The sequence below is a fragment of the Gallinula chloropus genome, assembly GCF_964237585.1.
Source record: "Gallinula chloropus genome assembly, chromosome: 2".
Lineage (NCBI taxonomy): Eukaryota > Metazoa > Chordata > Aves > Gruiformes > Rallidae > Gallinula > Gallinula chloropus.
The window spans coordinates 107391135-107415125 of NC_140086.1; the positions used below are offsets into that span (position 1 = coordinate 107391135).

The window sequence follows — 23991 nt, forward strand, 5'->3', positions numbered from 1 at the left end:
CAAATGGCTTTTCCATATGGAGGGTTACTATACCTCTCCGAGTGCCACTGCATTTAGTAGAGCATCAAACACTTCACTGGCGGGAAATGGGCGCTTAATGTGTTGGAAAAGTTCCAAGATTGTCAGAGGGTGGGACTGAGGAGAGCTGCCCCTCTTCTGCTGCCAGGGGGGTAAATGAAGTCCCCTCCGAAGTCTCCAGTTTTCCTGTAGTCAGATTGCATCTGAACTCCACACAGAAATGCAGAAGGGAGGATTGCACCTCAGTGGGCAAGGCACAGACATCTCAAGTTATTTTTATTAACCACCATGTGCTTGACATTAGCTGTAGACCAAAGCCCTCGTTTGTGCATCATGCTGTGCAAATGTACAAGTGAAAGATGGGATCTTAGTGACTCGAGAAGTCTTCCTGCTCGTGCTGCAGAGTTGTATGGGCTGAGGTCTTGCAGCTTGGGAGCTGCTCTTGGTGATCTGCTGGTGGAGCATCAGGGGAAGGCGTTTGCAGCCGTCATGGCCTTGGGGAACATGCCAGGAGTGCACAGAGCATGAGGGGCCCACACCACAGGCCTGTCTAGCTTAGTATCCTTTCCAAGGAATCACCAAAAGCAGGTGCCCAGGAGTTGATGTAACAACATGGTAGGTGATTCTCCTCTCCTTTCACCTCCAGCTTTCAAAAAATTGCACCCAGGAATTTCTTGGTCCATAAGTGGTTTCTACATATTTGGACCCTTACTCCATTTCTCTTCTGTGACTTTCTCCTTGAAGCCATTTCAGCTTTCAGTGTCTGTAGCCTCCTGTGGCAGTTGGCTGGGTGGCAGGGAATGTCGATCTATGCTCCTCATTCTCATTTTGCCATCATTGCCCTCTTCTAGCTCCTCTTGTCTCTTTTAACATCCTGGGCTTCTCCTCTAGGGTATAAAGAGAATAATGAAAAACAGTGGCCTCCTCTTTAGTGTTCCCTTATCCAGCTTGGGTGCAGAAGAATGGTCCTTTCCCACTTCTCTCATATTTGCGGGGTTGTCCTCCACCTAATTGTACATTTTCTGCCTTCTTGTCCCTTAATCTCCAATCTGAAGATCATGGCGGTACATAGGGAGGTAACAGAACTTTTCCTCTGGTCCACCTGGACTGGAGGCTGGAGGAAGCAATGCTGTTGTAATCAGCTATGGCAGTGACAGAAAGCTCAGTCAGAGGCTGGGGCCCTACTGCAGTAAGTGCTGTGGGCAGGTGATGTAAAGATGGAAACTGCCCTGAAGAGTTTGCTTTTGTGCTGTTACTACACAGAAAAATCTTTGCTAATGCCATGGACTGCTTTGCCTGCTACTGTTATTTGTATGCTTCCGCCTGTTCATGTCTCCATTCTTCCAGTTTTCCTTTTCTCTCATTAACCGGAATGTTCTTCCCCCCCCCCCCCCCCCCGGTAAGGCTGGACCAACCCACGCAGTCCATGACACTCAAGTCCTAGCAGTGAGGCAGCTTGATGCAGCCAGGTGCAGCATCTGGTTTTTCTCAGGGCTTTTTTCACGGGGCGTAAAGACCACGAGCGTTAATTTTGCTGTGGTTGCCAGCTCTGCTAATTTGTGTTTTGACACTCAGATATATGTGCCCTTCATCCCGCATCTCAGCAGTGGTGCTGGCTGGAAGTGGGTGATGTAGAAGCTTGGCCACCTTTGGTAAGCAGGTTCCGAGAGCAGTGTAGGCCGGATCCTGCCCTTGTGTTGGCAGAGGGGAGGAAGGTGAAGGTGTTCATATGACTTTGTGATGAGCTTCCCGGATGCTGTAGAGGAAAAAGCGCTTTGGTGGGAAAGAAGAAATGGGGAGATCTTAATAATCCTAAAGATCCAGCAAAAAGCATGGTTACTTCTAAAGCTGATACTCTTATCCTCTGAGTAATAGGAAATGAAGGAGTTGTCTGTAAAGAAAAACAAAGATCATGAGCAAAACCCAAGAGAGGATCATAAAGAATGAGCAGTTTAAGGCAATCAAACCGCTCTTTTCAAGGAATTAAAGAGATAATAGGTGGTGGCTAAAATACTGTTATTTTAGCTCTTCACTGGGACTTTTCACTCAAGACGGTCAGAGTGCTTCAGAAAAGGTTTATCTCCGTGTTAAAATGACCAGACAGAGGTACAGGGAAGTGACATAATTTGACCATGGCCCTTTTTGTTAAAAATTATTTGCCTCAAAGCTTGGCTTGAAAAAACTAACTCAGATTGACTGGAATATCGACAATATGACATTCTCAAAAATAGGCTGAACGAGCACTTAGGATAAGTGTCAATATGGCAAATCAAGGAAATTTGCTGTACTTTCCATCTTCAGTAATGATAGGAAACAAAAAGTAGCCAGCATAAAAATGAAATATAGGGGAGATGCTCTCTATGAAGCTGAGAGAGGGCAAGAGAGTAAGAGGAAGAAACCCGTTTCAAGTAAAGTTTCGAGAAGTGTCAAGAAGAAATGTCACTTTTAATTGACTTGAGCAATGCCCGTTTCACCAACAGTCCTCTAGAAATGGTAAGTTAGGTCACTACCACATGACAAAAGCAGTCTCCTGGTGGGCAAATGAAAGGTAATGGTATTTGAGATTGTGTATAAGAAACACATACTCCTCCTGGACAGTTATTTTTTTAACTAAATTTCTAAGGCTGCCTCATCCTAAACAGTGTCATGTCAACAGCCAACATGAAAACCTGATGCCCAGGAGTGGAGGGGTGGCAACTATTCCCAAGCTGGAATAAACCCAGGGAGCAAAAACAAATGGCTGTGATTAATTTAGAATATGGACAAAGGATGCAATAAATGCATATTATCGAGTGGCCTGACAGCACATGTGATAACTATCTGCTCATCTGCAAGAGCCTGAAGAGTGTAAACACCACAGAAGGAGAGTAATTGCTAAGGATGGTACAGATAGCTAAATAATTACGAATATTTGGATTAAATTTTTAAAAATCAGGTTGAACAGCAGGGAAAAAGAAATCTCTCCAAGTGTTCATCTGATTGTGCATCCCATAGAATCTGAACTGGTTTAATATCTAAAAATAGACATAATTGATCTAATTATACTTTTCCCTCTCTAATTCCTATCATGCCATAAATTACTCATCAAAGCTGCTAAGTATAAACTATTTCCAAGTCTTTCACCCTGTGGTCCAGACCTTCAGCTGCTGGAAATCTGTTTAGCTACAGTGATTTTCATCGTGCTATACTGACACCCAACTGTTTGAGGTTTGGTGTTTCAAATAGCTTAGAAATGTGATTCTGGTAACACAGAAGAGCACACAAGTCTCTAAAGCATCATTTAAACAAATAACATTTGCAGACTGGCTCACGCTGCTGCTTTATGAACTTCCAAGAATGTCACCAGAGCTTGTTGAATTACCTGACTTGTCATTTTTTATTCCCACATCAAACCATCAGCAATACAAGGATGTTTCTAGATTTTTTTCCTAGTTTCTAGCTTTCTTAGCTCACCTTGGCCACATTGGCCTTTGCATCGTATGGGTACTTGTCATTGCTGGGTTAATGGGTGCAGCTGATAGCAGGGTTTTTGAATGTTTTTCTGGAGCTGTGTTGAGCCATAGGGAATAACCAAGCTGATGTGTGGCAGCTCCTTGTTCCCACTAGTCAGGAAGCCCACATTAAGCCTAGCAGCAGTTCGGAGTTGAAAGCCTTGCTGTGAGATGCCTCCTTTCGTTCTCCCCGGTGCGGATCAGGATTTATTTCTTTTATAATCTTTTAATTTCCCTAGTTTCTACTTTGTAGCTCACCTTCAACCACTGGAATTTTCTGTGTGTTACAGAACTGGGTATGCACATGTACATAGGTGCAAATTATTTGTTTATGTAGTGTGGTTATGCACCCAGTTTCTTCCAGCTCGTAGAGGAGGAGACGCTGAGGATGTGATTCTTCATACACACGTGTAGTCAGAAGGTGGGAAGCATTCCAGAACAGCTGGGCAAAAACACTTGTCAGGTTGTTGAGAGTTATTTGTGTTTTTTACTGTAATTCCTGGGGGTGGTTTTTTAAGTGTTGTGTTGGAGGATGCACTGAGCTGTAGTGGCACGAGAAGTTGGGGGGAGCAACAGCAAACCAGCAAGCGTGTTGCAAGACAGAAGCTGAATTACTTTTTATTTTGCTGCAGAGAGTCCACTGGAGGTAGCAGAGGGAGGGATTTCTTTTGTCAGCTTCCTGGCAGAGGACAATTCATCATTTTCTTGTGGAGACCACGTTATTAAGTTTGTTAAGCAATGCTGCGTGGGATCCAGAGGTTGTGAAAAAGATGAGCTGCGCCGTACTGAGAGCCAGCTGTGCTGGTTGGGTGAAACTATTTTCCCTCCGAGTGGAATGTGGTGATGACGCCAAGATGTCTCATTGTCATTGTCTTTTCCTGAAAGCGTGGGTAAATGTACAGGTGCCAGCTATATGCAACTGTTGCTCCCGTTTGTGAGGGCTTTCTAAGGTTGCTTATAAAATGAAGCAGTCAGTGATACTTGGGTGGAAGAAGCTGCTGGGGTGGGATATTCCTGGAGTATTCCCAACGACTTTCGCTTTGTTCTTAGGGAAGCTGTACTGCTGGGGTGCCTTGGCTTTCCTCCTCTGAAAGTTTGTGTCCTGGGGGGAACTCTGTGGTGGCTGTGCTGTGTCCAGCCTGCTCACTGGGTTCCCGGCTACATGATCAGGGCAGCACAGAGTCCCTCCTTCACTCCCTCGGTGGGTCCATCCCAATGGATACAGTGATTCCTAAGTCACTGGTCTGTGATGAACCACAAATTACATTCTTAAAGAATTTGAGAATCTTGAAGCCAAGGTGTTTCGTACATGCAATATATTTATTACACTACAAGTCTGTCTTGTACTACTTTTTTGGATGGACAAATGGCAGGAGGCAGTTGAGTGGACTTGAGGGAGTTTCGTTAGTATTCCAGAAGGCAGCCCTGCTCCTCAGACAGCAGAGCTGCAGTGACCGTGAGGAATAATAAAGTGTTCAAACTGAAATCAATCCAGCACTTATTTAGCCAATACCTGCAGCAAATTTGGCATATTAAAGACCTCTCAGTGCCAGCTGATGAAATCATTTCCAGCCACTTTTCTTCCAGTACACCGATAGTTGCTCCTCCTTCGTGTGGTTGGCACAGTGATTGTTGTGGAACTACTAAAAACAGTAAAACATGTTCCCCCAAGGTGCTGAAGTTTACAAACTAAAAGGCATTAAAATGGAAGGCAGGGATCAAAGTTGCCCTCAAGTCTTAATTTTCAGCTTTGCAAAAGTAGAAATGATTTTTCAGGCATAACAAGAGGCAGAGAGCTGGAGCTGTGCTCTGGTTTGTGAGGTTTGGGCGGGAAGTCCTGTGGTTTGTTATTTCTAAGATCAGTGCGTAAGTTGTGCGAGCCCAAGCAGAGGGTCAGGAAGGAAGTCTGATCATTGTTAATAAACACAGACACATGGACGAGGCATGATCTGATTGAAAATTGAGATTTTCCACAGAAACTGTTACATATACGGCATGCAGTAGCAGTAGTACTGCATCTACTACAATTTACATTTAGAGTTCCTGAAATGAGAAGGCCTTACCAATTAAAAATCCTTTCTCTCACTTGCCCTCTGTCCATTTCTTGGCTTTATCCACTTGTGGGGTTTTTTTGTTTGTTTTTCCCCCTCCTACTTAAAAACTCTGTAGGCTCAGCTAATGAGCAGTGCCATCCGTGTCACCGCGAGGGTTGCCGCACTGGAAGCACAGGCGTGCCTGCATGCACGCACCCACAGACACACACACACACATATGCAGAATCCTCCTGAGATAACTGGCTGCAGCACATCTGTGGATCAGTCTGCAAATAAGCAGTGCTTCAGATGGCATCCAGCCACGCTGAAGCAGCGACCTCAGTCGCCGTAGGGAGACTCTTCAAAGCGCACCACGTTATGTGCATGCGTTAACGTGTGGCTGTGGCTCAGTCATTTTTCTTCCTGACTAAAGCCTCTGTATAAGCACACATTGGGAACAAAACTCACCCCTTTTGAAAGAGGACTTAAAAAAAACCAACCCTAAGACAACATGTGCTCTTGCTGAGCCCTAATGCAAGCTGTAATTAAACAGAAATCCCAAATAAGATCTTTGCTTGGCAAAAAAGGACCTAATTCTTGCCATAAAACCTGGCAATACCATTAAGTTCAGATCAGTGGAAGTGAATGTACATGAAGAAACAGTGGTGCCCTCAGGGACTCTGCAAACCTGAATATTAGAAAATTCCCATCTGGTGATCAGCTTATGAACCAAAGGAAGTGTAGAAATTTGTTGGCAAACTCTTCAAAACTGTTCTGCGTATTGAAAAGACATTAGCGGGGAGGCTATATTTTGCCTGATGCTCTTTGTGTTACATCTGGTCTGAAAGCTCCGTACCACCGAGTTCAGCATCAAGACTCTAATGAATTTAAGTGGGAAGGAGAATTCACCTCAAATGAGGTTATATCTGGGATAGAGTTTTCCACCTGGCTCGGTTCTGATACATAATTTGGTGAGCTGATTGTCCTGAGGACAAATCTGCTAAAGCAGAATGAGGGCTTCCTGTGTTGGGCCTGAGTCCTGTCTTTGCTTGGCCCTGAGCTCGTGTCACAGGTGCAGGCTTGGGGGCCGCGCTGGGCACGTTCAAGCCGATGCACGCGTTTTTCTGCAGCAGCAAATGTTTTCTTGACATGCTGAAAAATGCAGCCTGTCATTTCAGCAGCCGTCTTCCTCAAGGGTTTGGCAGGCATCACAAGGTGCTCGAGCAAGGCGGTTAGCTAAGGGTAGAGTGTTCTACTAGCTTTATCACCGAACCTGGACTTTCCAACTGCAGTGATCCCCTAACTGAGCAGGGCATCTTCGAGAGACTACAGAGTCTGCAAAAAGCTTAACCTTAACTTCAGCAAGCTTCAGAGCAGCATAACCTCTCTGCTGTTCTCTCAAGGTGCTGTGCAGCACCTTCAAGCTAGCTGTCACCGTCTGCCTTTCCACCAAGTCTTGCAGTGAATCGCTGCTGGCTGGCTGCGTCTCATCAGGCTTCAGGTTTGCTGCTCAGCAGCAGGCACTGTGCCTTTCGTTTCTCCCAGTTTCTTTCCCTTGATGCTGCAGAGGAGCTCTACGTTGCTGACTTTCAGAGAACAAGTGTAGGTCTGTTCTTTTTTTTTTTCTCTTGTATGGGAGTGATTGTAATTTGAGAGAGATGATCCTATTCACTTTCTTTAAGAAGGCAAAAAAGAGTCTTGAAGCAGAAAGAAAAAGGCACCCGTTTTACACAACAAAAAGTCAGCATAAATTGACATATTTTCCAGAAATTCTCACAGTGCTAAAATTGACAAGTTTGTAGGATTTTAGATGGGTGTCTCTCATGTTTAGTTTTGAGGAGACCCTGTTAGCTATGAAGGAGACAGGAGAGCATCCAAAGGAAGCTTGTAGTAGTAGGCAGCAGAAAATTCAGAAGGCAACAGCTACAAAATTCAGCAATGCACGAGGAATGTGTTTTAAGTGTATTTCCAGTGCCTTGGCATGTTCTTATGAGTTCTTGAAAGATTTAAGCAGAGATACTTCTGCTGAAACGGAGCTGAGGACTCCAAATAACACCGGCAGCATCTGTCCCTCTTACATCAGGGAGTCTCTGCAAGGATGTAAGGGTTTGTTAAAGGATTGGTCTAGGAATTCACCGTTGCCTTTGGATCTCCGTAAGAAAATCACCTGGCATATGCTGTGGTAGTTTGCTGCTCAGCCAGAATTTTTGAGAAGCTGCAAATGGTAATAATTTCCCTGGAAGAAAAGGAAGTTAGATTTTGTCAGTTTGTTTTGGTGGGAGCAGTTACTGCTTGCTAAGAGTTTTTTCCTCGCTCTTTGAATGGGAAACCTGAAAATGTCATTACAGGTCAGAGAAGGCGTTCTGCCTTTTGTAGTAAGTTGGCCCCTGGTTGGGTTTTTTTAAGACAAGTAGAGAGCATCTCTCCCAACCAGCTAAGAGCTGTGTAGGTCCAAATTCAATTCTAGCCTGTGAGTATTCTCACTTGTTCTTTACTCAGCTACAACACAGTTAATAGTGACAGAATGTGCCCATAATATTCTGATGGTGTCTTTAATGAAAAAGTTGCTGGGTGGGATATGAAAAAGCAATGGGAACCTGGATACAGCCAGAGTTACTGCTTCGCAAACCTCTTACTATGTATTTCTATATAAATACATGTCAACTGCTTACATTTTTATGGACTTTCAAGTGAATTCCAAGCGAAGCCCTGGATGTTGGGTGCTTTGGCGGATCTCTGTTTGATCTAAGACTTCTTCAGTATAAATATTCAACGGCCTTCAAAGTGAAGCCGTTTTGGACCCCCAAGCACGTAGAATTTACTGCGTACCTCTGTGCTGAGGGCTGACCCAAACACAGTAGAATCTTAATTCCCTCTGTAAAATTGACTCCACTACTTCGGCACATTATTCTCCCTGTCTGCCATTTAGCATGTTAGTCTGCTGACAGTAGAGTACACAGCACTTAGCAGCTGGTTTGTGGAACCATCAGTCAGGAAATTATATGATAAATAGGAGGTAGCCAGGTTTAGTGGCACTTTATTCTGCTTCAGCAGTTTTAGCCTGACTTTGGAAAAGTCATCATGTGTTTTTTTTCTTAAGGGTTGCAACAGGAGATGGCCACAGTGTAGTAACTTATTGCACATACACTTGAGTTATGATGTTCACCAGCTGTATTGCTCATGTGTAAATAATAAACTGTGAGATGGATAATTACGTTGGGTTTTGATATGCAGCTCCACTCTGGTTGGTGCAGCGCTGATGGAGACAGCTCCCTGTGCCGTGATGGAGTATGGCTGTTTCCCAGATGGAAACTGCAAACAAGATGCAACCAAGATACACAAAGAAGCTTACTGTGAGAGGACTCAAAAAGGTGTTCTTGGAGATTTTTATCCTATGCATTAAATATAGCTTGTTAGTGCTCTGTGCTGCAGAGACCCCTCAAAGGGGAGTACCCTTTTGGGTCATTTAATACTTGTTTTCCATTTTCCACATGGGGAAAGGGAGATGATTGCATTCATGAGGGTTAAATGGTATTTCACTATGTAACTACTGGGACTGCCTTTCAGGGGGAAGTGCTTTGGGTGGGCGAGACAGCGAAGAGGCTCAGTGTCCTGGGTGGGATTTCTTAACCTTGGCCAGGTGGAGCCTGTCCTCTCTGACATGAGTAAAGGTGACAAAAATCTCTGTGGTTTCTCCCGTGCTCCCCAGACTTGCTCTTCAGAGATACATAGGGCATAGAAGACCTTGCCTGTGCCACTATAAGGAAATGAGTGACTTCTTCCTTCTTTGAAAAAATGGCAGTGGTTTTTTCATGGCAAAATGCCAGACATCTGCTTTAAAACTTCCTCCATTTGGCTTATGCTGCTGTAGTCAAACACTAGCAAAGTGGGGAACCGCGTGGGCAGGGAGATGCACTGAAACACCCTTTTCCACTTTGGCAGCTAGTGAGGAATGTGTTTCAGCAGGTGGCAGCAAGCATCCTGTGCTTGGATGGTGTGCTCATGGGTGTACCTGGTCATCTGTGACCCACTGTCCTGGTTCTGGCCAGGCCAGGGTTATCCACCCCAGTCAGACAACACAGGTGAGCCGAGTCAGCCCAGGTGAGCTGAGTTAGCTGGAGCTGTTTTCCATACCACCTGACACCACTTCCCTATAAAAGCAGGTGGTTGGGGAAGGGTAGGGGCTGTTTTGCCTCTAGGACAGTTGGAGTGTGGCTGGGATGTTGGGTTGGTTGGTCTTTGCCTTTGGGCAGCCCTCTGTAATGGTCGGGTCAGTAAGGTACTCTGTGTTAGCACTGGGTGTGAGTGTAACTAGCCATTATTGTTCTGTATTCACAGTGGTATTTGGTAGTAAACTGTACTTATCCCAACCTACAGAGGCTCTGCCTGTTTCTCTTATGGGAGTGAGTGAGCAAGTGGCTTTGGTGGGCATTTGGCCTCTAGCCAGGGCCAAACCACCACACCTACCTTTACTCCTGCAGAAGCCAACAGGGTGCTCGGCCCTGGGAATACAATTTGTAGCAGATTGCCTGCTGAGGACCAGTCCAGTTGGTACATTAGGACCAGAATTAAAGCTACTGCAAGTTTGGGCTCACAGTTAGTTTTCATTTATGGTGCTTAAGCCCTGAGTCAGTAAGTGGCAGAAATGTGCTGTGGCTGATCACATGCTGGTGATGTTTCACAAAAACAGGCCATGAAACTGGACAGGCTGTGTCAGATGTTACCAGGTTTTCCTGAAATACTGGGAATATTTGCTCAGAATTTACACAACTTCTCCTTCATCTCCTCTGGTTAGTCCCTGAGGGCCACAAGTTTTGTTCCTCTAGTTCTTTCCCCCACTTCAAAACATAATCATAAACCAGCCCAACTTCTGACAAACGTTGAGAGAATTTTTATGTTTTTTTAAAGCCATCTCTAGTTGGCGTAAGGGAACTGCTTTCACAGATAACATAATCTAAGAGGAGGATTACATTTTACTGAATAGGAAAGGCAGGAAATACAAAGACAAGATACCTTCAAGACTCAGCAGACAAAACCAAAATAGGCATAGTTTTACTGCCAGTGCATAATTAAAGGGTTGGTTTTTTTCTTCCTAGAAGCATTTCAGTAAATCCATGACATGACCTAATGTCTGTACTTTCCAGCTTTTGGTGTCAGATAAACACATGACTTCATCCAAAGTGGTAAAGGATAATAATTGGGCACAACTGGTTTGTTTCATGCCGCCGGAGATGCTCAGCATCTCGTTGGAATTTTGAGCATTTGGGAGGTAGCAGTGAGTAGCATGGCCAGCAGTGACCTCCTTTTGGCTCACATATTGCACCGGTGTGCCACTGCAGAGAGCTGTGGTCCAAGTACATCGTGTCCTCCAAAGCTGGGAGGTGATCCTGCTGCAGAGGTGGTGGGGAACTGCAGGGCGGGCTTGCACTTGGCCCCTCTGTGCAGAGCCTGTAGGGGTGGTGGAGGCGCATTCCTCCTTTTGTCAGCCTTGTCGTCGAGGCTTTCTGGGATCAGCGGGGAACTGGAGCCCTGGCAGCTGCAAACCCCCCTGTCCTGCAGAAACCTTGGAGATGGGGCAGGGAGCATACCACAGCTGTGGGTCCTTGGTTCTCCAGCTGTGGGGACAAAGAAAATGCCCTTCCTTTTTAAGAGCAGTGTATGAAATGATTCCCCTTGTCCTCAGGCACATTGCTCCGGATGTGGCCATCAGCGTGATGCAGTGAAGCATCTCCAGCACGGCCCTTCCCAATTGCATCTCCCTTTTAAGTCCGTTGTCTGATTTATTCCAGAGAGTCATTTCTCGGCACGCTGATTCAGTTTTGCTTTCCGTTGTAGGACTGTGTGTACATCTCTGAGGATATACGTTTCTACTTTATTGTATACTCTGCTTAGGCTTTTCATCCTGGCATGATTTCTGTTCTTGTTTTAATAAAAAATAAATAAACCAGGAATGCTTATGAAAGGCTTGACGGTCCTTTTGATCTGACACTTCACATATGGCCACATAATTATTTATTAAAGACTTCTTTATGTCCCTTTCGATTTAAGCTATAAAAAGAGAATATTAAAATTAGTAAATACATATTCATGCAAACACTGTGGGCCAAACTCTCCTCTCAGGCAGACCTGACTGACTGCAGCAGGGAAGGAGAATGAGACCCGCAAGCCATAGTGGTGTCGACATGTGCCTTTCAATATTTGCACCGTCTTTATGAATGTTGTTTTTAAAGAGTCGTTGGAGATACTCAGATCCAGGAACCTTGCTTGTTTTTTCAGATCCGCCTCACCTCTTTCCAGCATTCCACCCTCCTGTACCAATTGATGCGAGACATCATGAGGGACGCTACCATTACGAACCATCTCCCATTCCTCCTCTGCATGTGTGAGTATTCAGTATTTCCCCTTGCTTCAACTGCCTAGAAGAATGGGCAAGTATACAAACCTTTGCAGTGCTTCGAGCCGGGCACCTGGAGTGCTTTACTAGTCCTGCTGGAGAGTGAGATTTACTCTTGGAGAGCAAGGGTATCTGTTTGTGCAGCAAAACCCGGGCTGGTGCCTGAGGAATTCCTGTTAGAATAGGTGGCTGGCAAGTGTTACCTATATGTTTTGCTGACATTTGTTCCATGTGCTGTCATTCTGTAAATACTAAATGAAAAAGTGCTGAACCCTGTGAAATACAGCCAGACAAAACATGCATTTTGTCAGTATTAGGCTTGGGATTCTTCATAGCTAAAATTTCATCTCGTGCCAAAGATTTGTGAGGGGTTTTGTGGGGGTTTTTCTCCTTTTTTTTTTTCCCCCCAGTGACTGCTATGAAGCATAATGAAATTTTTGGTAAATTTTCATAGTCCCTGTTGTATGCACACAGAGGCAATCGGTTGATTGATGGGAATGTCACCCAAACAAAATGGCAAATGTGATAGAGCACATGGTTTACACAAAGATAAAAGAAATGAATACCAGTGATAACGTGCATTAGAAAAGGATGGTAGTGGTGAAATCCTGTAGAAATAAATATTATCTTATTCTATATAGTGAGACTGATACCAGCATTGCAGAATAAAACAGCTGTGTCCAGAAAACTGCTATATACCATTAAAAATGGAACTGAAAAGCGGGGCTTGGTACTTTGCTAAAAGGCTTGATATATACCTTTAATCATATCTACTAATCACCCCTCATACTGAGAAAATACAAGAAGAAAAGCACAAGTAATACTTTGAAGAATAATGCTAGTTGTTTAGATGGCAGATTGCTTTGCTATGGCTATTAGTTACAGCTGTGTAATTACATATATGCAGAAGAAAAATGAAGTTGTTTTAAAACAAGTCCTCCTCTGTGAGCAGAATTAATTGATATTAACAATCCTAACTACATGCCCAAGTACACACACAATATTTTACTAACAGGTTTTTTGGGTCACTCTTCTATTACTGAATTGTAATTTCAGAGCAAATTTGCCTGGAGGTAAGTAATAAATCTGTGTTGCAGTCGTCTTGGGCATTAGAAGAAAAGTGGGTATTTATAGAAAGAGAGAGTACAGAAACTTGTGATTTATTCCTCAGAGTTCCTCTGATGCATCAGTATTTACACCACAGTCAACCACATCATAAAATATACTCAAATACACATCTGAATTTGCTGCTAAAAACCTGCTGAAGGTGGCAGGCTCAGACTGAGTTGTTACCTCGACATCCTAGATTTTGCAGTGCAGTGAATAATCTGACCAGATGATGTTTTGGAGAGGATCCTGCTCCTTCTGGAGCTAATGGGGAATTTGCATTTGTCTTCAGTGCAAGAGGGATGGGATAGGGAGCCCCAGAACTATTTTAGCCTATATCAGCGGAGGACTGTTGTCCAAAACTTGGGCATCACCTGTGAACCTTCGTGGAGGCCTCAGGATCTCATACTGTATGGGACCTAGCCTGGTCCTTTGGATGACGGTGGGATATTGGGATTAGCAGCCTACACTTCTACAAGAGCCAGGATTTCTGTAGGAGCTCCAAAAGATGTTGAAAATGGCTGCTTTATGCTTCATTTGGCGTTCGGCAGTAGTCCCTTTTGACTCCACAGTCAGTGCTCCTTCTATGGAAAGGTGCGGCCCACTCTCGCTCCCTTTTGTACCCTGCAGTGCGGCGGTGATTCAGCCGGGTGCTGCAGAGGCTCGTTAAGAGACGAAGAGATCTCAGTATGGTGTGATATGACTGCAGGCAGCTGCTTTAGAAATGCACTCTGATACCAGCCTATGCTTTAAACTCAGATTTCCTTGGTATCAGCCATTTATTTTCCCATTAAGTTCTGTTGACTCTTTCACTTATTAGGTTTGTGTTGCCATTGGAATGATGAGCTGTAGTGGACCCTTGGAGTCGTTGTGGGCAGTGAGATTAAATGTAAATACGCAATTAAACAACTTAAACCCCCCCCAACAAACTGTTGGACTCCAACAGCTTCTTTGTAGATGTTAAGGTCTGTTGCAGTTTTCAGGAAATTTTCTTTATGTATATCTGAGGTAGATAACCAGCAGTTTTCTTGCAGGCTTTTTACAGGGCCTGGTGTGAGTATCACTTAGGAATGTTAGATTTGGGATTGTTTAGAGCCATTACTTGAACTGCTGTCCTAACTCCCATTAGGGCCAGGAGTGGGGGAAGAGAAAAAGAACCTGGTCTGAGAAGTTATTTGAGAATTCTGAGAGAAAACGACAGGAACACCAGTCAAGATACAAATGTTTACCCACAGCTTCATCAATGACTTCATTGTATGAGTGGTTTTCTCTTAAGCTTCATAATACTCTGAAATGTGAGGGGGGCAGGGAATATGAATTAAAGAGAAAAAAAAAAAAGAGGGAAAATTGGCATCATTCCAGTTATCCAAGCTCCTAGAAATGTGTTCCAGAACTGGTCAAGCCTTAGTGGAATTAGTTTAGGTATAATAGAAGTGCAGAAAAAAATGTGGAGAGGGCCTTGTCCGCATGATACCTACAACACATGAATGAAACAATGGCCAAGTGAAGAAAAAAAAGAAAACGGAGGCATATTTTAGGTGACAGAGCAGCTCTAAAGATGTATATGTATTTACACGTATAACTCTTGTAGTTTAATTGCTGACGGGCAGAACTGGTTTCTCCCAAATTTCAGCCTGGAGCCAAATTTTGTAACTTGAGTTATAAATGCCTAAAATAAGGGTTTATGTTTATGATGGAATTGCTTGACAGATACTTATGTATAGTAGAACTAGCAGGCATTGCTGTAATTATGCTATCGTATTCTATCATTAAAGATTTCAATTGAAAGAGGTTTATAAATTGCTCTTCCTCTTAGATAAACCACCCTACATTAAGGCATCAATGATATGGTGCAGAATTAAATTAAAATCTCATAAAATGAAATATGTTCTGTATTAGCTGTTTGACACTTAATTTGCCTCTGAATGAGTAGAGGAAATCACAAATTAACCTGCCTTTGTTTTTCCAGCCATGGCTTATTAGGTGTTAGAACAACTGCAATTACAGCCCAATAATAACCCCCAACCCTTATGAATATGTACTGAAATGTGTCACTTTGTGTTACCTCAACCTGTTTGTTAGGGCTGTGTAGTTATCCTGAAATTTCTACAGTGCATCTTCAGCTTATACTTAAGGGAGGATATATGAAACTTAAGTTATTCCTTAGCGGCAACATATGAACGGTGTAATCAGAGCTGGAGCTTGTCTTTTCTTTTTTTCTTTTTTTCTTTTTTCAAATTCAAGGCACAGATCTTGGTTTTAAAAAGGATTCCAGTAAACTGTAGTCCAATTTTGCTGCTTTTCGTTGAACTAATGTGTTAAATTACTTGTTAAACATCATGATTTAAACATGCCGAAACTATGGCTTTAATAATTTCAGTTTTTGCTTTGTTTTTCTCTGTTGTTGTTTTTGTCTAGCTCTAATTTTCAAAATTTATTTATAAAGTAAGGTATGAAAGGAGAAACCGAAGCGAAGCCGTATTTTCGTCCATGACATTTGCTAGGACATCCAGTAGTGCGGTGCCTTCTCTGCTTGGTGTGCAGTGATCCACAATCATGCTGCTGCCGAGGCTGTTTATTTGAACATAGATTAATACTTTGAGCATGTTATTTTTCTTATTCCTCAAGAACAGAATACTAAATTTTATTATTGGCTAACTCTTCCAGTTTCCTGATGCCTTTGTAGACACTGGCTTTGTTGACATTGGCTTTGTTGGAGTGAGAGTTGTTAGCGTGAACAGTGGAAGAATGAGGGTGTCTTCACTATTATTATGACAGTGCAAGTGTAAATAACTTTATATTCCCCCAACTTTTTAAAATCTGAGTTAGACAGGATGAGTGGTTTAATTTATTAATATAAAAGGAACAAAATGTTCCTAAGGCAGAGGCAAACTTCTACTAATGAATTTTACCATAGTGATTTAGGAAACCAACCAACATTCTCCCTTCCCTCTCCTTCCCTCTCCTTCCCCCTCCTTCCCTCTCCTTTCCTCTCCTTCCCCCTCCTTCCCTCTCCTTCCCTCTGATGGAGGCTAGTGGCATCTCAGTTTGGCAGTCTTAGGCCCTGGAATGATGCGCATACAGAGAATTGTGCACATGCCTAACACGAGTGCCTTGAACAGATAACTTTGAGCTCTGTGAACGCACTGCTGGTGAGGCAAAGCATGTGTTTTGCTTGTAGTCAGCTTCAAGTCAATAAAAAGAGAGTTTGATTCTTAGATATGTTATTTCATAGGTAATTTATACAGGTATCAGTTACACAAGGGTGAAAAGGAAAGTCAGGCCCAGACATTCAGCTTTCATCAGCCTCTGATTTTGTACCACACAGTACAATGGGTGATGTCCAAACACAAGGAGATTGAACTGTTGGCTCCGCAACACACCCTTGATTATGAGAGAAACTGCTTGCCATGAGTTGGATAGGACATTTAGGTTTTCCCAGCCTCATCACTGACATTTTGATTTTTCCTTTACACTTTCATTCCCAAGCTCTTACTTCTTTTTAAATTCTTAGTGTTTAAACCCCCTAAATCTTTTACCTGCTGCTTTACCTCTAAGCTGGAGACTTGGCAAGGAGTCCCTCCGCTTGTCAGAGGATTCATTGATCCTTTCACAGTGGGAAGGAGAGCCCCACCCAGTGTGAAAAACATCACTCGTTGAATTGGCTTTAATTACTTTAAGACTTGGAACGGGTTTTATGGTTTAGCCAGGAGCCATCGAAGAAGAAAGACTGGGAAACTCTTGGGACATGAAAAGATGACTGTAGTTACAGCTTTCCAAAACCATCCATGAAAGTACTTTCTGTCAGAGGGGAGAAATACTGTGTTAAATAGGAAACACCCTGAGAAACCTGTCCCTGGAAGTGGAGAGAGTTAGTCTGTAGAATTTTTATAGTGAATCTTTGAGAAGAAGGCAGCAAGCATGGTCTGGCGGCTCGTTAAGGTTACCCAGCTTGTTTTACACTGTGTTGTAGGCTCTGCAAGCAACATCTATGCCTCTTTTTCTTAGTGGCAGAGCAGCGCGGTGGTGGTAACTGACAGAAGTAAAATAGCAGGGCCAGGCACCTGCGTGTAAACTTCAGTAGATAGCTTTCTGTCAGTGCCAGGCCTTTTACAAAGCGTGGTAGATGAAGCCTGAGTCTACACCAGAGCTGCCATCTCCCACTCGGTGTATGCTGCTGCATCATTTAAAATAGTGAATGAGTGTTTTGTTTAGCTGTTGATGCTTGTTTAGTAATATTTACCTTACGACTTCGCAGGTTGTAAATTCTCCATTGCAAGCAGGCTTGCCGAGTAGCTTCAGAAACAGACTGTTTTTAAAAACTGTCTGAAACTGTGAAAAGCTTGGAAGGCAAACCCTTGGTGGCATATATTGAATTGCGAGAAGAAAGGGATGTATATGATTCTCTTAAATTTTTGATTGAGACGGTTCAAAGAAAAAAAAAAGGTTGGTTAAGATGTCGGTTAAAAACAGGTAAATATTTTTGAATGTAGGTGGTTTGCATAAATTATATTGATTTCTTTAGGAAAGCTGTAGTCTAAAGTTTCTCAACACTCATTTAAACTCTCATGTATTTCTTACAGATTTGTTCTCTTCATACTATGAAAAACCAGACAGTACTGAGAAAAGTGTATCTTTATTTAAAAGTTCATCTCCACTTGCAAATAAATTCTAGATCAAATAAGGATTCACTGCTAAAAACCATCCCCATTTTTAGCGAGCACATTTACATGAAAGTCAACAGAATTGCCTCTAAGCGCACCAGATTACATTTGGTTCACATCATTCATCTGTTTCTGTGGCGGATAATACTTTGTGACATAATCATTTTCTCTGGAGTAGCTAATTGTAATGCCAAGGAACTACAGATTTATAAAGGAGAAACAATAGCAGCAGATAAATATTGCGTTAACAGTGGCTCTTTGTTCTTCTTGTACAGCCAGCTTGATTTTGGGGATGGTTGGAGGAGCTACAGCAATTGAAATAAGAGGAAAATTTTGGTGAGGTTTTTAATTTAGAAGGTAAAGCTTGGGAAAAGCAACGGCCTGTTTTGGATTTTGTGTGTGTGTGTTGGGAAAAGCACTCGAGAGGCAGCAGCCCCCAGCCTTAATGAGAAGGGCATGCCTTCACTGGCGGGCTGCTGGCTGACCACCTCTCATGATACGGTCACTCAGTAGCAGCCACAACTCATAGGGCAACTTCCCGGGGCAACGTAGGGTGAGGAGGAAGAGGGGGCCCTCTGGAATTCTCTCCTGCTGCTCTAAAAGGGAATTGGTTGCTTGAGCCCCACCTGAGTGGCAGAGTGGCACAGGTTTGTCTGGTGGGGCTGGAGCTCTTCCCTTGGAGAGGTTTGCCTTAGGTTTCTGCAGAGAAACAGGTTTATCAGCAGTATGGTATTGCCACTTAGCTGGCTTACCCCATCTGGGTAGTTAACCATGCTTAGACAAAGTCTGGGCTGCCAGTGAGACGTGGTTCCCTACAGCAGGCTTTCACACCGGTGTGAATTAAGGAGACAATGGTAACAACATGAATGGCCTGCAAAGTCATGCCTCGGGACACCTTCTTCTTGTACTTAACGCTTTTCTGTGGACTGAGGAATAGCTAGGCATGACTTGGAGCTTCAGGGGTGCTCCCTGTGTCTGGATATGTGTACGAGGGTGCACATTTGTGTGTGTGTGTGAGTGCATGCTTCCTCCTTATAGAATAGGCTGACTGTCTTTGCTTGCATTTATCACGGAGTCAGTAATTCTAGATCTTCACAGTTAAAACTAACCTAAGGATCTATAGAGAGTCTGAGAGAGGTGAAAAATCAGAGGAGAAACATGAACAAAACAAGTAAGAAAAATTAATGCGCAAAAAACATTGAGAACACATGGATCATTATCTTAATTTAACATTTACAAAAAAAAATGCACAGAATAGCAGCAGTGCTAGAGTTCTGCTGCTTGAAATTTCTATTATCTCATTCTGTTATCAGCTGCAAAGAATGCACACTCTAAATATAGCGCACATTCAGAGGCTCTGAGCCTGTGGTTTCTTGGACAAAATTCCTGTGTTCTTTGTGCTGTAGTCAGCAGTATTAGTCGAGTGAGCAGATATTGACTGTGGTATTCACGTGCAGTGAACCAGAAGCAAGCCAACTCTATAGAGGCTGCTGTCAAACTTGTTGCAGTGGCCTGTGAGGTACTGGACTGTGACAGACTCCTTTTTTTTCAGTACAATTCTTCCACTCATGTTAAATCTTGCTTCAAAGAGAACTGAAATGTTACAGTCTTAGCGTTTCTTACTCTTTCTTTCTTTCTTTCTTTCTTTCTTTCTTTCTTTCTTTCTTTCTTTCTTTCTTTCTTTCTTTCTTTCTTTCTTTCTTTCTTTCTTTCTTTCTTTCTTTCTTTCTTTCTTTCTTTCTTTCTTTCTTTCTCTCTCTCTTTCTCTCTCTTTCTTTCTTTCTTTCTTTCTTTCTTTCTTTCTTTCTTTCTTTCTTTCTTTCTTTCTTTCTTTCTTTCTTTCTTTCTTTCTTTCTTTCTTTCTTTCTTTCTTTCTTTCTTTCTTTCTTTCTTTCTTTCTTTCTTTCTTTCTTTCTTTCTTTCTTTCTTTCTTTCTTTCTTTCTTTCCCTCTTTCCCTCTTTCCCTCTTTCCCTCTTTCCCTCTTTCCCTCTTTCCCTCTTTCCCTCTTTCCCTCTTTCCCTCTTTCCCTCTTTCCTTCCTTCTTTCCTTCTTTCCTTCTTTCCTTCCTTCTTTCATCTCTTTTTTGTGGTCTTTTTATTTTTTTTTTTAAAGGTACTGGTGAGATTTCTGTGTTGTGAATTGGAAAGTCCCTAAAGTGAGAGTAGGTTTAAACTGGATTAAATGTGAGCAGTGAGTAGTACATCTGCAATGTAGGAGCACAAAGCATCTTCGTACTCTCACATAATCTTTCCCTGATTCAGAGAGTCTTCTCCCCCAACAAAGGCATCGTGTCCTGTAATCTTGGGACTATGGACCGGATGTAGTTCAGAGTTTTTTCCCAAAGGAAAAAAAAAAGCCGGCAGTTAAATAATACCTTGTTTCCCTTTTTGTCACCCCTTTCTAAAGTCACTATATTTTTTTATAAGTGTGTGTGTATATATATCTATGTATATAAATAGTGTATAAACCAACATTGTATATAGATGTGTATAAACCAACATTGGTTTACTTATTTGTAACAAAAAGCAGGCTCTTGAGCTGGTGTGGACTGTGCTTCTGAGATGCAGGAGACTAGCTGCCTCTTGCACACTCTATTATATGATGCTAGGAAAAAAAAGACAAGACTCTAATACCACCCAGAGGAATGTGGGAATGTGCTCAATGGGTGTTTTATCTGTGTACCTCAGGGTAGGCTGGGCCAACATTTGTGACTCATGTTATTGATTAATAGAGGAAATGATTTAAAGAAAAATGTTATGCTGCTTGATTTTTGCTCTTAGGATGCTGTGCATGACCAAAGAAGGACTTAGGACCTGATTTTAGAAGCAGCTTTTTTATTGAGGTTGGGCTCTATGAAGTTGCTATTAAAGATCAGGCACAAATGTATTGCTTAGTCCCCGAGTCCAGCACTGACTGTATAGCTCTGATCCTACAATAGATTATGACTGTATTTACAGTTAAACATATAGGGGTGTCAGTGATTTTCTGGAGACCCCACAGAGGTTAGATGCAGAGACAAAACATCCTGAAGGCCATGAGCCAGGAATACAAAGCTTCCGAAGGACCCGTTGTCTTCTTGAAAGCAGTATTTATGAGGTGCTGTGACCGGCCGTGTTAAGGATCAACAGAAAATTAGGGAGTATCTCACATGAGGGAGAGTTTCTAAACATATCAGATTTAAGTGGCTATCTCTTTAGAGATATGCATCTTTCAGACCCATGTCCTCTGATGAAATTCAGCCTAGATTTATCATGCCTTTTCCACTGGCCTGTGGAAGAAAAGATTGATAGTCTAGTCCACTTTATAGAGGCCACCAACGCAAATAGCCCCATTTAACAATATTGTAGACAGATTTGGTGGGGAGGGCAGGAGCTGAATGACCAGGGGCAACTGTGTGTTCTCTTCTTCACCCTGGAAGATCACTGTCAGCGTACATCATCAAGGCAGTGCCAAGAAAGCTTGTGCAGCTGCCTCCCTCTTGGCTTGCTGTACTCGTTCCTTGGACATCAGGCTTCAATCCTCACATCTTTTGTGGGTACTGTGTTTCTCTTCCTGTGATTAGATTGAATTGCAAAGGTGCTGAGGTAACAAACGTGTGGGTTTTCCTGCTGGTACAGGCGTCTCAGAAGTTGGCCGGTTTTATTCCCTTCTGTGGTTTTCACCTGTGCATGCAGCTTCTTATTTTGTTTAGGGAAATGATGTTTCCAGCATTTAGATGCATTTAGATTTAGTGCGTTTACTTCAAAAGCTTCAAAGTTGAAGTTACTGCTTTTGTAAAAACGTGCAACCAGAACATTCATTTACTTTACACTTAATGCTTGTTTTTCACATTTTCCCCTATGGCCCCATTAGAAGCAGTGTTCCCACCCATTTCTGATTCTTGAGGCTGTTCAAAGTTACAGCTTCTCTCAATAAACGCATTTGTAGCTTCAGTTTGGGGCACAAATAAAGCAGGAACAGCAGTGTGAAGCCTTTATCTCATTTCTTCTGTTGGCTGTGGTGCACCAGCCATTATATATTCACTATTCATGAGAACTGACTTGTGCGGATTACGCAGTACCACAATGGCTTTCAGTGCCTGCAGGATCAAATAAAGAAGAGGGGCTGGCTGAGACAAAACTTCTTAGCCCAACATGAGAACTCAGTGTTTTCCCACTCTGATTTGGTTGCGCTCCAGCCAGCTCCCACACCTGGACCTTTGAAACTGTCAGAGAAAATACCAAAACTGACTGTTGGCAGAGTATCTTTCTTCCCCCTCCTTAACTTAGGTTTACCAGCATTCACACTTGATTTAAGTTCTGCATTGTTTAGCTGGGAGTCCTACTGTCCTCATGGGTGCTGGTGCTGATCCGTGGCTCACCACCTATTTGCAGTGGTTCTCGTAGGATGGGAGAAGTTCAGAAGCAGTTGTGCTTCCATAGGGTAGGGTCACTCCCTGACTCGCAGTCCTGGGGACCCTATAGGCGTGTTCTGTATGTCTGGTACTGTCACCGAGGTGTGCTTTCAAATTATCTTTTCTTCCCCAAATCATGGATTTGTCTTAGGGCAGTGTGAAGGAGGCATTTCAGAAAACAATTTGTGTTTGAAATGTACGTAGAGAAAATTTTAACACAAATTTCTGTCCATCTGTATGATTTATTTTCCTGCTGCAAGCAGTATTAAGTGAGAAATTCTAACTGGTAAATTCGGTTCGGTAGTAATGACTAATCCTCATGAATATCAACTTTCACATCACTGTCCTTCAAAGTTAGAATTTTAGTCAAGTCTTCCCTTCACAACCAAATTCAGGTAGCAAGTGCAATAGGAGAGACACACTGATTTTTTTATTTGTTGTTGCCAACATGATTTTTTTTTAAACATTTAAGATTTTTTTTTAACATATAAAAATAGAACTGAAGATAAACTTTTTTTTCTTCTCCTAAATGTAAGTTTTGTGATACTGTGGATGTGACTTACAGAAAGCTGAAGAGGTGGTTATGCTTTTGTTTTTAATTTGGCAAAGGAATGTTTCTTGGCATCACAGAACAGACATTGAGGAGAGCGTTCATTTGAGGTAACAAGAGAGGCTTTTTAGGTACTTTGTCAGAAGAATGAACGCCTGCTTTACCGCTGCCTTGGTGGGAGGAAGGAGTTAAGGGAAGAAGAGTTGTTTAAATTTGCTGAAGCAGTAGTGAACATGGCATTCTCCACTGCGGGGTAGAGAGGGCTCAGAAAAATCATCAGTGACGGATATTTCATTGTCTAAAAATTTCAAAACATTAAATTATGTGACTAATAAGCCTTTAGTTCAAAATACCGTTTTTTGAGAGAGCAGAATATTTGCAAAATATTCTATTCATCAGTTTATTACAAAGTTTAATCTCTGCTGTAGCGGGTCATACACGTCACAAGAAAAACTTCCTGTGCATGCCCCATGAGTTTTGTTGAGATGTAGGACCAGCCTCAAGCTCTTCTGCTTGGGCAGGTAATCCCCACGGTGCATGCGGTCGTCTGGCCCTCACGCTGGGGGAGTGGATCCCAATTAGCAATGCTGCTTTTCCAAGGAGAGTATCACTGCACATAGGCAGGAGCGCTCTTTGCGTGCGGGCTGCGTCCTCTTCTGATCTCTGAGCGATAGAGGAATCAGGAGTAATAGCAGAAACCATTTCAAGTCTTCTTAGGGTTGTACCATTTGCATGTTTTTCTGGTAGGTATCTTCACTTTCTCTGCTATGCGTAGTGACTTCAAGGTTGTTTTTTAAAGACCTTCGAGCATTTTCGGAGTGTTTTTCAACCAGTGCACCATTCACCGGTGTATTGCTTGTGTAGAGGACCTCTTTGATGATGTTTTTGTCATATGCACCCACTGAAGTTTCAGTGTACTCAAGCATTAGAAAAGCCACTCTTTGAGCGTCTTTGTTTTCTTTGTTGAGCTGTTTATTTTGCTTTCTTCCCACACAGTTCCCTGGCCTCACTCTGACAACTGCTTTTCTGCATGAATTACATTCCTCGGGGCCACAAGTCTCCTAATTCTTCCAGTCGATTTGATTCCTGCCTGTGTGATTAGTCCTCTGCTCCAACACACAGTTGGTCTTCGCCAAGCAAACTGCTTGCTAAGTGCCTTTAACATGAAGACCTAACTACATTTTTTAACCTCATTAGTGTGTAGGGCACTGCTTCATTCCGGCTTAATAACGTGGCCACTATTGAATCATCACTTGCTCTGAAACAGGTTACAAAAAGGTTACCTAAGTTGTCTGGTTTTCTTTTTGTATGACTGTGCTTTTGTGGGATAACAGTTTCTT

General features: G+C 42.8%; 1 protein-coding gene across 2 annotated transcripts in view; it reads left to right on the forward strand.

Moving 5' to 3' along the window:
* GLI3 (GLI family zinc finger 3) overlaps positions 1–23991 on the forward strand; it is a gene marked incomplete at both ends in the record, with an annotated part of 199930 nt that overhangs the window by 93115 nt on the left and 82824 nt on the right. For both annotated transcript variants that reach the window (XM_084279716.1, XM_084279717.1), the window contains one exon: positions 11819–11924. In XM_084279716.1, coding sequence (XP_084135842.1) covers positions 11819–11924 — 106 coding nt within the window. The remainder of the gene's footprint in view (positions 1–11818; positions 11925–23991) is intronic.